Raw genomic sequence first — 14,538 nt, forward strand, 5'->3', positions numbered from 1 at the left:
CCATCTTCTGGGGACTGGCCAAGGGCTCTTTCCTCCTGTCTCCACATAAGGGACTGGACTCCTCTGGGCAGGGGAGACTCACAGGGCCAGGGGTCAAGTCCCCCAAGCATGAGGCCTGGGTGACATAGTGGCTGGTTCCTGGAGCCCACCAGTGTTCAGGGAACCTCTCTATGCCAGGCCTGGCTCAAGGTCTGCAGCCACTGCAGTGACCCCCAAACTGACCTCTCCTCCCTGCCTCTTTCCCAAACAGGCAGAATCCCTGTAAACTGAGCCTCGGGATCTACAAGGGTTGCTGGGTGTTTCAACCTGCATGTGCATAGCTGCATGTGTGAAAGTCATTCCAACGACAGCAGTAGTGTAGCGATGACAAAGAGAGCATCACTCACTAGCCCTCAACCGCAGGCCCTGCCTCTGCTGGGCTTCTAAAGCCCTTCATTCTCACAATGCCTCCCCCAGTGAAACAGGTCCTAGGCTTAGCCGGGCTTTCCGGATATACAAACAGGCACAGAGAGGTTCAGTAAATTGCCTGAGCCACACAGAAAGTAGAGTCAGTATGCAAACCAAAGCACCTTGCTTCAGAGCCAAGTAGTTCCAGGAGGACACAGAAGGGACTGGACCCCTCTGGACAGGGGATAGAGGTAGAGGGAGATGGTGGGCCGGCCACTTCTCACCCCCTTGGGGACTGCTGCTTTGCTGTCCTTTTTTAAACCATGTGTATGTACCCTCCTGGGAGACCCTGTTCCTGACTCACCAGAGCAAGAGGCTGCTCCCTGGCCCCTCCCCGGCCTGGCGGCACCCCCTCCCTGCCCTAAGCCCCAGTGCCGCCATGATTTCCTCAGGGCTACTGCTGTGTGGCCCAGGTGTAGGGCTGCACCTCTCCGTTTAGGTCCTGCCCCGAGGGCAGAGGCCTGGTCCCACAGGAGCCAGCACCTGGCTCTGGTGTCCCAGGATGTGAGCAGCTTGCTGGGTGGGGGCCACAGGCCACTCTCTGCCCTCCATGAACTGCAGAGTTCCTTGGTGATCCCTGAGTCCAGTAGACTCTGTACCTAGGCAGCATGTCCAAGTTAATACAGTTGCCATATGGACTCCCCCAGCCCTGCCCATCCTGACGTGAGCCACCATCCAAGCCCAGGGGACCTCTGGGATAAGCCTGGCTGTCAAAAAGATGGCTGATTCAGGGAGCCAAGGACACAGGTTTTCCACTTGTGCCTGCTCTGCCGCTTACCAATTGAGCAGCCCTGGTGCGTTAGGTGTTTAACACTTCGTAAGTGCTCAACAAACACAGGCTGGGTCATGACTGTCACTGTGCTCACTTTGCAGCAGGCCATAACTTTATGTACCCTCAAATGATCCCACAACAACCCCAAGAGGTCGTGTGTACTTTGATCCCTAACCCACAGATGTGGAAATGGAGACGCAGAAGTTAAGACGTGTTCAAGGTTGCACAGAGGCTGGGGAGTCTGGATTTGAACCCAGGGTGCTCAGATCTGGGAAGCATGCCTGATCTTAGTTCCAATGGGCAGTCTGGACTCCAGGAAGCCCACTGCCTTCTCTCCCATCCCTAATGACCACCTTCCCATCTCACCAGTGGGACCTGGCTCCTTCTTCCCTCATCCGGACCTGAGGGTGGCTCTCGATCCTGAAGGAGGATGTTGATGCCCTCCCCCTGGGAGTCCACCCACCTCTGCCCTTTGCTCCTTCAGCAACTCTCTGCTCCAGTGTCCACCACCCCATGCTATGTCCTCAGTTCTAGGTGCGCAGAACACACCACAGGCACAGCAAGCTCCTCATCCCTGTGCTTGGAGGGACAGGTCACACCACCTGGGACAGGTCACACCACCAGTCTGATTTACAGAAGAGGAAACTGAGACTCAGACAGAGGCAGTGACTTTCTCAAGGTCATCCCGTTAGTGAGTTAGTTAGTGATGGGAGAGGGCAATTCTGAACCCAGTCCTGGCCGAGCCCACAACTCTGCTCAGCAACACTGCCTCTTGGGGCCTCCTCGCAGATTCTCTGGTTATCTACTTGATCTGAATCAGAATCCTCGCTGTAGCTCCCTTTCACTGAGGGCTTGACTGTGCCCTCACCTGGCATAGGTGCTTCTAGACTAGAGTATACAGGGGATAGAATGGAATCCAGGGCTATTACCACCCCAGTTTACAGATGAGGAAACTGAGGTTCCATGAGGGGACATGCCCAAGGATCTGTCCAGGCTGGGCAGATCTGGACTTGCCCAGCCTCCATGCTCCCCACAGCCCTGCCCACCTGCAGCAGGCCTCAAATTCAACACAAAGGGCTGGGGTGTGGCTCAGTGGTACAGCTTGCCTAGTCTGAGCAAAACCAACTCAACATAAAAAGCCTTCCCTGCTCAGCCTGCAGCTGCCCAACTCCAGAGCTCCAGATGGGGAGGCTCCATCCTCATGCACCTGCAGGCCTGAGGTCTGAGCTGCTCCTGTCCAGCCTTCTGGCTTCTCCCCCAGCCTGGGCTTTCCTGCCATCCCACGAGGGCCCACAAAGAGGAAGATGACAGCTATCTATCTGGCTTTGGGATCTTTGTAGTAGGGAGGGATCTTGGAGGCATTCCAAGATGGAGAAGCAGCCCCTACTGGGAGGCCATGACTTTATGCCACCTTCCCAACTACCCCAAGGGGGTAGGTTTTATCACCACAGATAGAGAGAGAATTGGGGGATCAGAGCAGGCAAGCCATTTGCTCGGAACCACATAGCTGGTGGAGTGCTGAAGGCAGGTCAGTCCTTGGCCATGTTGCTCTCTGGTCTTCCCTATGGCTGCTCTGCCAGGTGGAGAACCCCAAATGCACAGACAGGCCCCTCTCCACATCCCCATGAGATGATCAACCCCACTACTTAAGTGTTCATACAACTGTCTCCTTTAGATTTCCCATCAACCCTGGAGGGGAGAGTCAACCTATAAGACCTATTTTTCAGATGAAATCAAAGCTCTGAGTGGTTACCCAGCTAGGTGCCCACCTTGGCTTACTAACCTGTAGAATGGAGTCATAACAGCATCTCAGGGTAGATGTGGACTGTGTAAGATTGTGGAAGCTGGAGACTCTTGGTGACACCCCCACAGACATCCTGAGACAAGGCTACAGTGGTGTTTTCTTCCCCCACTACCAGTATCCAGTCAGGCCTGGCCGGCTGAAGGATCAGCCCCATGTCTCCTTGAATGCTCTCTCAGCCCGGGGATGCTGAGAAAATGATGAGTCATCCACCCAAGCTCAGGCCTCCCAGGAGTCTGCCATGGGTCCCAGCCCAGCAGAAGGTTCCAGGCTGGACCAGGGGCCTGCACACATAACTCTTGAGCATGCTTAGTGAGGTCTGAGACATCAGGGCTCCTCCTTGGCCTTCATTGCCATCCTGGCCTGAAGGACACCTTTTGGATTCCACCCATGGAACCAAACTTCTGAGCTTCATCCCAGTCTGTCAAGCCAGCATCTCCTGGCTGCCTAGACACCCCTCCTCCTTTTCCATCCTGGAGTCAAGGGCCAACGGTCACCCAGTCTCAGCCGCTCTACCTCTTGTCCTTCAAGGAGACCAGCTGGGTCTGCACTCCCCTCCCCAGCTGTCTCTTGGCCCATTTTCCCTTCTCCAGAGCCAATCTCCTTCTGGTCACAGCACCCTGAGGTTCCTTCTAGAACCCTATCTCCACTCCCCTCCACTCAAACGCCCCTGTGAGAGCCTTGCTCACTGGACCCTCAAGTGACTTTCCAGTTCCTTCTCCTTCACCCGCCCCGGTTAATTTCACCAGCTCATGCCTCAGGACCCCACAGTAGTTCCAGGCTGACTGAACCATGTGCCCATCCCCACCCTATCAGCAGAACACCACTCTCCAAGAAAGCTGCCAGAGCTGCATGCTCATAGGCCACGCCCACCGCACCACAACCTGTCTGGTACCTGTCATCTGCCCTTGCTGAAAGATGCATTTGAACTCTCCAGGCCAGTTCAAAGGTCAGCTCCCTGAGGACTTCCTAGGCTCCCTGGGGCAGGAGGATGGCCTGTGCCAAAGGCTCCTGAGGCCTCTGAGTGCAGAACTGGACAGATAGTTCCCAGACTCTGGTTCTGTGTCCACTATACCCTTTTCCCAGCAGGGAGCCCCTTAGGGGCAGGCCTATTCTGGGCTCTTGGGATGCAACAGTGAACATAGCACACACCATCTGCCCTGTTGGAGCTCACAGCCTTGAGCGTGGACAGATCCTAAACGTAGAACCCATAAAATGTACATTATGGAGCTGATAAAGGCTACTGAGGAAAAATGGAGTAGAGAGAGAAGGACGGGGACAGGACAGTCAAGGGACCCTGACTGGTGACCAGTGAGGCCTCTCTGGGGAAGTGATGCTTGAGCAAAGACTTGAAGGAAAGAGAGTCAGCCATGCAGAAAACCAAGAAAGAGCAGTCCAGATGAGAAAGAACAAGTGCAAGGGCCCTGGAGCAGGACTGGATTTGTAGAATAGCAAAGAGGCCAGTACTAGTGTGGCCAAACGTGTGAGGGACAGTGGAGGGCAGGAGGCCAGCAGGCATCAGGGGCCAGATGAGGCAGATCTTTGCTGGCCTCAGGGAAGAAGACTCTGATTTTTGCTTTGAGTGTGATGGAGTCTTGGAGGGTTTTGGGCAAAGGAGAGGAAGAATCTGATTTGCTGTTTGCAGTCTTCTATGGCTATTTGGGGGAGGAAGGGATTCTGGGGCCAGAGTGGATCCAGGAGCCTAGTGGGAGGCTGATGTCTCTCCAGACTGGGCCGGCTCAAGGAAGTGGCAGTAAGAAGTAGCAGAGCTCCTGCTGTAGTCTGAAAGATTTGCAGATGGGATGCATGCAGAAAGAGAAAGTCAAAAATGTCTCCCAGGTATGGCTCAGGGTTGGGGTAGGAGGGGCTGGGGAGAGCAGGGTGGGGACAGAGGAGGAAAAGAGCAAGTGAGCAAGGGAATGAATGAGTGGCCTGGGCTTTGTAACCAGTCTCTGGGGTTTTGTGGGACCTTGCATGAGTCCCTCCACTCTGCCTTGGTTTCCCTCTCTGGCAGAGGAGCCCTACATCCCAAGGTCACTAAGAGGACCAAAGGTTGAGGGGGTGGAAGGCTTTGTGGGTGAGAGGACAGCAGCCTCCCTGCTGCTCTGTCTCTGTTTTCTTCCTCTGCATGTCCCTGTCCAGCCAAGACTGGAAGGAGAAGGACTGGCAGCAGGGGGGGTGCCCCTCCTCTAGGTGTGCTGCAAATGGGAGGGCTGATCCGAGCTCTGGCAAGCTTCAGGAGGGCCCTAGGAGAAAGGGGTCTATGAGCCCAGGGAGACGCAGAGGGCTAAGGTGCCCCAGCTGCCACCCCTCCCAAGTGCCCCCAGCCCTGGGACAGACGGCCCTGACATACCAGCCACCAGCCTTGGGGAGGCTCACTGCAGGCCTTGGGGAGGTTCCCTGGACTTTCGGGTACAAGCTTCTCATCTACTTGGCACAATCCAGGACAGAGTAAATGAAATAAACTGTGTGGCACATTGCAGTGACTTGGATAATTGGGACACCTGCTCAGACCCCTGCCAGAGGGGTCTGAGTTCTTTGTTTTCCCATAGCCCAGAACTCAGGGTGCCTGCCTCGAGACTAGACAGGGTGAGGCCATGGGGGAAGTGAGAGGCTCTGCCTACTCAGCAAGCACTACTCAGCCAGGCCTTGGAACCCCCACCCCACCCCCAGGCACCATGCAGAAATTCGGAGGAAGGAGTCCACTGGATTCACCATGACATTTCCCAGGCCTCTGATGACACTAGAGACCAGAAATGACTCAGATGCAATCTTGAGGGAGCTGAGCATTGCTGCTGCCTCCTATGGGCCAGGAACTAGGCTGAGGACCTCATCCCCACAGTCCCATTAAATAGCCACCACATTGTTCATCACCATTCCCATTTTCGGGATGAGAAAACTGAGGCACCACAAGATCATGTAGCAGCGAACGTGTCCTAAGATTTGTTACATTTGTGGGCTCCCCATGCATCAAAACATTAACTTTAGTACATTAACTTCCTACGAGAAGCTAGGATTATCTGTTCCATTTTACTGATGAGACAATTAAGACCAAATTGAGAAAATGACAAAGGTGGGATTTGCACCCAGGGTCCCTGAGGCTTCAAAGTCCAGGCCCTTTATCTCCCCTCTGGTCAAAGTGGAGTCCTTGCTCTAATGAACCACCAGCTGTGGCAGGCTAGCAGTCAGCTTCCTTCTGCTCCTTCGTCTGCTGTGGGGCTCAGGGGCCAGGCCTGGCTTTGACACAAGCTTAGCAGGGTGACATTGAGCATGTAACTTAGCCACCACTGTCAAATGACAACAGAGCCCTTTTCAGCTTGCCAAAAAAAGTGGTGCTTTGGAGCCCGTTTTCCAGATGAGGAAACTCAGATTCAGACAGAGCAGCAGGCTACTTGCCTGAGGTCACACTGCAAGGAAGAGGTGGGTGATCCTGACTCTCACCTCAATTTCAGAGCTCTCTCTCCCAGAAGGACCACCACTGGGAGTGCTTGGCTTTGAGCTCTATTGTGCGACCATCACAAACATCAAAAGTTGGAGAGTGGGGGTCAAGGAGATGCCTTGGCCACCATCAGGGAGACGAGGCTCCACCTCTTTTGCTCACTGCCTTCCTCGCACTTGGCTTCCTCCAGCTACTGAGACCCTAGAGACAGCTGGGGCCAGTGCAGCCGCTTGGGCTGACCTGGCTGTGACAAAGGACGCCCTGTCAATGCCACACTCCCAGCCAGCCAGGGCTTTCAATCAGAGCCTCGCACATGTGTGCCTGCACAGTCACACCCCAGGTCTGCCAACGCCCACCCCCCAGGTGCTCCCAACATCTGCCAGCACAGACGCTCACAACCACACACACTCCCAAGCATGCCAGCTCTCCTCCACCCCTGCACACACATCCACGCCAGTGCTCCCAGCCGGCACACTGACAGGCACGCTCACCCACACAGCGTGCTTATGTACGCACACACCGGGCACACATGGCCTGCCCTATGGGCTTGGGCATCCCTTCATAGTCCTCCATCAACAGCACAGCCTGCAAGGTAAGAGAGCTGGCTGGGAGAAATCCAGGTCTGCCTGAAGCCCTTGACCTTTGTCCCCCACACAGCCCCAGCCACAGGCTTCCTGCCCCCACCCCCTGGCCTCCCAGTAGCCTGTTCAGGGTCCCAGATGGGCCTCCTAGCCTCCTAGACACTCAGGGACAGGAAGGCAGCCTTTGAGTCTATAAAGGAGAGGACGTTTGTGCCAGTTTTTAGCTGAGCAAGAAAAGTACGTGCTGTCCCCACGCCCCAACAGAGTGACCCAGGAACCAGAGGGGAGGCCCCAGGAAGGCACAGCCTGACCGTCTAGTATCATCCTGGCTCTAAAAGGCAGCTCCAGCGTCCCGAGGACAACAATGTCCAAATTATGGAAGCTTAATTAACAAAAAAGCCTTCTTTTGTCACTCATGAGAAATTCAAACAAGGCCTACCTATACCAGACATCACTGTTAACCTTCTCCCCAAAGTCCCCTATGACCCAGAGGACTCCTCCCCACTATATCCATCCTAGTGAGCTCCAGGAAAGCCCCAGACATCTTACACAGCCACTGGCACCAGCCAGTGATTATAGACATCTTGACCAGAAGGATTCTTCTAAACTAATTCAGACTAAAGTGTAATGGACTGAAAGCTTGTTGTGAAGAACCTAGACTTTCAAATTGGATCAGGTCGCAAGACACCTCAGGATAAGAAGGGAGATATGTATAAGGCTGTACCCAGGCTCCAGGCCTGCCCTGTCAGTGGTGTGGCCAACGGAATATCTTAAGCTCTCTTCTTAAGCCTCAGTTTACTCACCTGACAGATGGCAGTAATTTCCAAAACTGAGGTATAGCAGTGGCTCAGCACGGTGATAGGCACACAGTAGGTGACTCAGACATGGTGGATGTGGTGATAATTTGAAGAAAACCAGGAAGTACTAAGGTATTTAACCGAAGGTCACAGCATAGATCACACTGGCTAAATCAGAGGCCCTTTCCCGCCCAGACCAGTGGCCGCAGGTGCCAAAGGTTTGCACAAAAGCCCTGGGGAGAAAGACTTAGGACTGTGAAAATGCTTTTCACTAAATGAACGCTATCTGCAAACTGGGAAAAGACCACCATTAGTCAATTTGGCCAGCGGAACACCTGGGGTCCAGCTCAAGAGACTGGTGTTGACAGTGGAGTTTGGCAATCACAGAGGGTCCCCTAGAGAAATGAGGCTCTCATGGTAGGATTCCTGGCATGTGACAGACTGGAAGAGGCCACAGTGGAGGGCAGAGACCTGTGTTGAGTGCTAGCCTCCCCCACTCAACAGGAGGCCTCCTGGAAGATGGTGCTGCTGGGCTGAGACCACCTTTCTCCAAAGGGCCTTGAGGCTTTCTAGTCCTCTGGGTTGACAACTGGACCAGTCTCTCCTCTCACCCAGCCATAACCTGTAGCTCTCACAGGCCCTGAGGACAGCACTACTCTGAGTGGCCAGGGGGAAAAGGCAAGGGGGATGGAATTGGGGGGGGGGCTCTCCTCAAAGGGGTTCACTTTCCCTGCTTGGTAGCCCAAACACAAGAAATAATAAATCCTAACCAGGTTTTGCCCAGCCAGAGACCCGGCTGGCTCTTGTCATTAAAAAGATCTTATCCCCAGGAGCAGGGTGGAGACTCCGCCCTGCCCTCTTCCCTCCTCTTGGGCCTGCACCTTCTACTTCCTGTGACGACCTGCAAACTGAAGCCTGACTTACCCCACCTCAGCTCAGGCTTACCCCCTCCGTCCGCCCCACCCCCACATGGGCCCCAGCTGCAGGAGGCCCCGCACAGTGTAATACTCTCACCCCCCCCCACCCTGGCCCGTCCCCACAGATTAAGCCTTTGTCACACACACCCAGAAAAGCTCAGGGCCAGATGGGACAGGACAAGTGGTGTCAGATCATCGACCCACAGCCGGCCAGACTAGGGACGGGCTCAGCCACTGCACCACATATGGCCATGGTAGGGAAGCAAAGGGGCCCAAGGTAGGGGCCCCCAGAGAGCAGCAAGGAAGAGAGATGACACTCTGTGGCCACCCTTGGGGCCATGCCATGGGGGGCCAGGACACTAGCTGCTGCTGGGTGACCTAACTTCAATGTCCTCTCTTCCCTGACATTTTTGCTCACTTGCCCTCTTTTGGAGTCTCCACAGGCTTTAGCACATCCTCAGGCATGCCCACCTCCCCCACCAGCTGGGTGCTCCAGGACTGGCTAGGAGTCCCACCGAGGCCAATCACGCACGGCCCTCACGAGACCTGGAGGTACCAAGTAAATGCTTTGGATGAAGGTCTGTGGCCCAACGACCTTCCCAAAACCCACCCAGGACAAAACTACAGGATCTCTCCCAACTGCTCTCCCAACTGGCACCACAGGTAATGACAACTTTAGTGTGTGTCACACACACACACACACACACACACACACACACACACACACACACACGGCGCACGCTCCATTGAAGGCAGGGATGTCCTTTGCACCTTTCAAAGAAGGTCCCATTCAGTCCCTTCCAGGAAGAGGCCGTGGCTGGCCCAGAATTCCCAGCAGGATTTGTGCCTTTTAGATCAGTGAAAAGGAAAATAAAAATAATAACGAAGACCCAGGAAGGCACTTGGTGACGGGGGTGGCAGCACTTGGACCATCTCCTGTGGCTGGCTCCGGTTGGCTGGTCGAGTGGCAGGTAACTAACAGGCTCTCTGGGGACAGGCAGTCCAGGCAAGCAGGCGGGAGTGGGAGCTCGAGGGGCAGGCTGTCACAGGAGGGCACTTCTGCTGTGTTTGTTGTCCTCCTGGCAGCCTGGGCTGGGAGGCCTGGGTCCCCTTTCTCTGCCTAGCAGGCAGGTGGCCCCTTGGGGAGGACTTATTATTGGTCTGAGAGCCAGGGTGGAGGCCTGTGAGGTCCCGGCTGCCAGAGGCAGGCAGGGCGGGTCCCAGTGGACCTCACAAAACATCTGAAGCCACTAGCTGAGCTGGCAGGACCTGAGCCCAGGCCTAACACCCAGTTTCTGCATGTGGCCTGGAAGGGGGTAGAGGGGTTCCCTGCCTTGACAGCTATGTGGATAGGGGACAGACTGAGTGCCTCACAATGCTCACTGCTTAGGGGAGAAGTTGACCCACACAGAGAGCCAGTAAGCTAACTGCCAGGTGTGGGGCATCACCCCCAACTCCAGGGGCAGGACTGGGGACTCTGGCCTCAGACTAGGAAGGGGGTTGGGCCAAGACTCTCAGCTGCTCCCGAGGGATAACCAGGAGGAGGGGTGGTGCAGGATGCTGACCTGGGAAGCCCTGGGGGCAGAGGGCACTGATCCAAAGTAAAGGGCAGGACCCAGCCACCCTCTAGTGGCTCACTGTCCTGGGAAAAGCCACCTTCAGGAGAGGATATTGACCCAAAATGGAAAGATCCCAGATGGGTACCAAACTGGCAGGGTGGGGAGGACTGACCGGCTGGAGAGGCAATGTCTCCTACTCCTCATAAGGGCAAGTGGGCAATGATTTGGGTTGGGGGAGGGTCTTCGACTCATCAGAGGACAGGACAATGACCCAGACTCCCTGCGTTTGGGGTACACCACTGGTTTCGGCGGGTGGGGGCGGAGGTTCTCTGACTCTCGCCGGAGGGACCCTGCCCCAGCCTCGCGCTCCGGGACCCCTGCCCGGCGCGCCCCTCGGCCTGCCCCCTGCTCCCCGTCCGGCCGGCCGGAGGCTGCAGCGGCGCAGATGGGCTGCTGGCGGCCGCAGCGGCAGCGGCGCGGTTATCAGCGCTCCTCGCAGATGGGCCGCCCGCCCTCCGCGCTCGAGGCTCCCCACTCCCCGCGGCCTGCAGCCCCGTCCCCTGGGCGCGGGGGGAGGCGCCTCCGGATCGGCTCCCCGGCTCCCGCCTCCCTCCCTCGCGGCCCCCTCACCCTGCGGGCCGGGCCCGGGCGGCCGCCGGCGGGGGAGGGGGAGGGGACAAGTGCACTTTTCGTAACGACCGAATCAATTGTGTGTGAAGAGCCCGCTCCGGCCGGGGACAGGGCTGAGCGCGGGGCGGGCGGGCCGGACGGGGGAGGAGCGCGGAGGGGAGAGCGGGGGAGCGGGGGAGCGAGGGAGGGAGGGAGGCCGGCGCGGGGCGGCCCGGCTCTCGCGCTCCGGCCGGGCGAGGCTGGGGAGGGAGCTGGGCGGGGGGGGCGGGGAGGGAGGCAACCGTGGCCCGGCCAGGCTGGGGGCGCAACGCACTAATGGAGGGTCTCGGCGACGGAAAGTTCAAAGCTCAGCAGCGCCCCAGGAACGGCTGCCCCCCCCAGCCCCCACCCTCTGCAGAACAATGAGGTCCCGGCGGGGGAGCCGCGGGGCCCGCGCCGCACGCCCTCGCCAGGGCGCCCCGGGCCGGAGGGGACGCCCCCGCCCGGCCGCCAGCCTCCTCCCTCTCCGTGGCTGCGGTTCCCCGCCCCCTCCCCCACGCCACCCCGCCCGGACCGGGCCGGCCCGGGGGACGGGGAAGGGGAGGGGATGGATAGGTCAGGCCGCCCCCGTCCCAGGGAGGGGGGAGCGCCGGACCGGTGGGGGGACGGCGGGGGCGCCCCACCCACCCGCGGGAGGCTGCTCCTGCGCCAGGCTGCGGCTCCTGCCGCCCCTCCCCGGGCCAGCGCCGGGTGGGGTCGGGGCGACAGTGCCCGGGCTGGCCCCCTCCCTGGGCGCTGGGAGGCCCAGCGGACTCCCTGTCCCGTGGCTGCTCTTGCTTCCCCCACCCCCGCGGCACCACCCTCCACACACACACACACACAAACACACACACACACCACACACCGCCCAGCCGGCCCGGGGGCGGGAGCGCTAGGCGCCCGGGACAGGCAGCCCCGGGGCGGGCGGGGGGGGGGGGCGGGGGGAGGCTCGGGCTTCGGAGCAGCCGCCTGCTGGCGGGGGGAGGGGACGGGAGGACGGAACACGCTGGGGTGAGAAGCCCGGGACAGCCCGCTCGGCACGGCCATGGCCCGGGCAGCGGCGCAGAGGGGGGCAGGGACACCCCAAACCCGGAGCGCTGCCCAGGCGGGCCAGGGAGGGCGGGTGAACAGGGACGCGTGCGCCTCGGGTGGGCCAGACACAAGGACAGCCTCAGGAACACACGTTCGGACACACATCCACACCCCCCATCCCGCCCCCGCCCGCCCCGAACCCCGGCGCGGGACCGGCCCGCGGCCGCCGCGCGCGCACTCACCGAGCCCGTCTTGACCGGCACATACACCACTTGGCCCATCTTGGGTTCCCGGCCGCTGCCCAGGCGGAAGCCTTTGGAGCGCACCCAGAACTGGAACTTGCCTTTCTCGCCCGCCGCGGGGCCGCTGCCCGCGCCGGTCCCGCCGCCGCCCTGCAGGACCTCGGCGATCCGCTGGTATTTGCTGCGTGTCACTGTCTTGGTTTTGGCCGAGTCGCCGTAGGTGCGCAGGCACCAGTCCCGGAACTGGCGGCCCAGCTCCGAGTCCCCGGGGCTGCGCTCGCGCTCCCAGCCCCCGCGCAGCAGCAGCGTCGGCTTCGGCATCCTCCCGCCGCGCCCGGCGCCCTCGGGGGCGGGCCGGCCACCGGGCCGCCCGGTGCTGGGACTGGGCTGGGCTGGGCCGGGCCGGGCCGGGACGCGTCGCGGCCGGGGCTGTCCCGCGGTGTGGCTCCGGCGCGGCTGCTTGATGGGCGCGGGCGGCGGCCGGACGCGCGGGGCTGCGGCGCGCTCTGTCCTGCTCGGGCGGCGGCGGCGGCGGCGGCGGCGTTGGCGGCGGCGGCTCCGGCTCGCCTCCTGCTCCGCCTCCTCCTCCCCCCGGCCGGGATGCAGGAGCGATGGAGGCAGCTTCGGGCCCGGAGGTGCAGAGGGGGCGGGCCGCCCCGCGGGCGGCCGGGGGAGGCGGGAGGAGGGGAGCAGCCCCGGGCGCGGGGAGCGAGACCGAGCCTGGGCGCGGGCGGCAGCGGTGGCTGTCAGCTTGCGCGGCTCATCCTGCTCCTGCTCAGGCTCCCGCTGCCGCTGCTCTTCCTCCTCCTCCTCCTCCTCCTCCTCCCGCGCCCGCCTCCACCACGCCGCGGGATCCCACCTGTTAGAGCCGCGCAGCCTGCGCGCCGCCCGCCTCCCCTCCCTCCCGCGCCCGTGCGCTGGGCCCAGCCCCCGCCTGGCCCGGCCCCTGGGGGCACCGGGACTGCCGCACCCGCAGCCGCCGTGAGGGCAACAGCCGCAGGCGCGCAGTGCCCAGCCCAGAGACCGCGTTCCATCTGGCCGGCCGGACCCGGAGCCTGGCAGGCCGCGCTTCTCCCGTAGCCGGCTGTCCCGCGGGAAGTAGGGCACAGATCTTGGCCCAGTCATCCCGCACCCCTTTCTTTGGGGTCACCCCACCGGATTTAGCCCAGCCCGAGTGGTATAGGCCAGGAACTAGCATGACCTCTCTCGCATCAGCCGGTGCCCGAAGGGCAGTGTTCCCCTAGGGGACCCCAAACCGCCGCCTTTCTGGGCCTCCAAACTTCCTTTCTTTTTGCCTCACCCCGAATTTTCCTAAGTTTGGCCAGCCTTCCTCTTCGGGTCCCATAGCTCTGGGGCAGCCCCAGGCCCCATAGAAGTCAAGTAGTTCGCTGCCCCACTGCCAACATCACCATGCTTCAGAAGACCTTGACACACCTAAAACCCATCCTGGGACACGCTGCTTTCTTGGGGGCACTTTGGCTAGAAAAGCTTGCTGAATAAACTTAGGTGGCCTCACACCCACCTCCCACCTGGGCAGATCTGACCTTGAGTAGCACTGCTCCCCGCCCCCAATGAAATTACCGACATAAATAAAGAGACAGGCAAATTCCTCAGTATTTCTGCTCTCCCTTCTTAACAGGTTAAGAGGAATTGCTGCTTCTCTCCCTACTGTTCCCTGGGGTCCATCCCCATCTCCAAGCCACTTTTGTGGACAAGCCCCAGATCCCCAGATCTTGGGCAGTGCAGGACCATTTTCTGCCTAGCAACTACTGGCTCCCCATCCCAAAGTCCTTGTGACTACTGTGTGCCATGTCCTGGCAGCTCTGAGAGGCAGAGGGACATCCCTATTCTACAGATGAAGGCCTGGGGCATAAAGAGGTGGCCTGACCTGCTCAAGGTCATGGGATGGAGGAGTGGATTTCTGCTTAGTTCTGTCTGGCACCTGCTACCATATCACACAGGTTTTCCTCTCTCAGCCGGCTGGGAAGGAGCCCCACACTCTGGTACCTGGCTCACTTCCCCTGCAGACAGGAGCTCCAGATGCTCAGGGCCCACATCTGATTGATCCCTGTGTTTCCAGACACTAGCAAAGCACCTGGCACACAGTAGGTGCCAATAAGTGCTGGAAGAACCTAAGAGGTCTTCCAAGTCCCAACCTCTCTCTTCCTTTCACATAGGAGATTATTTTTAGATAATTTACATTTCCATGTTTCTTTATATACACCAACAACTCCACAGTCATTTTTCCTCTTTCTCTTCCCAAGAGCTCTTTTTGGATCTAGACTGCCATACCTATTTTAAAG

General features: G+C 59.3%; 1 protein-coding gene across 3 annotated transcripts in view; it reads right to left on the bottom strand.

Annotated features, from left to right (window-relative positions):
• Positions 1–12,586, bottom strand: part of Nol4l (nucleolar protein 4 like) — a 119,113-nt gene extending 106,527 nt beyond the window's left edge. For all 3 annotated transcript variants that reach the window (XR_002213817.2, XM_074074550.1, XM_020187010.2), the window contains exon 1: positions 12,236–12,586. Coding sequence is in view for 2 of the 3 variants with exons in the window: in XM_074074550.1 (XP_073930651.1) it covers positions 12,236–12,556 (321 nt within the window). In the remaining variant the exon portion in view is untranslated. The remainder of the gene's footprint in view (positions 1–12,235) is intronic.
• Positions 12,587–14,538: the final 1,952 nt, after the last annotated feature.

This window comes from Castor canadensis, chromosome 5 (genome assembly GCF_047511655.1).
Source record: "Castor canadensis chromosome 5, mCasCan1.hap1v2, whole genome shotgun sequence".
NCBI lineage: Eukaryota > Metazoa > Chordata > Mammalia > Rodentia > Castoridae > Castor > Castor canadensis.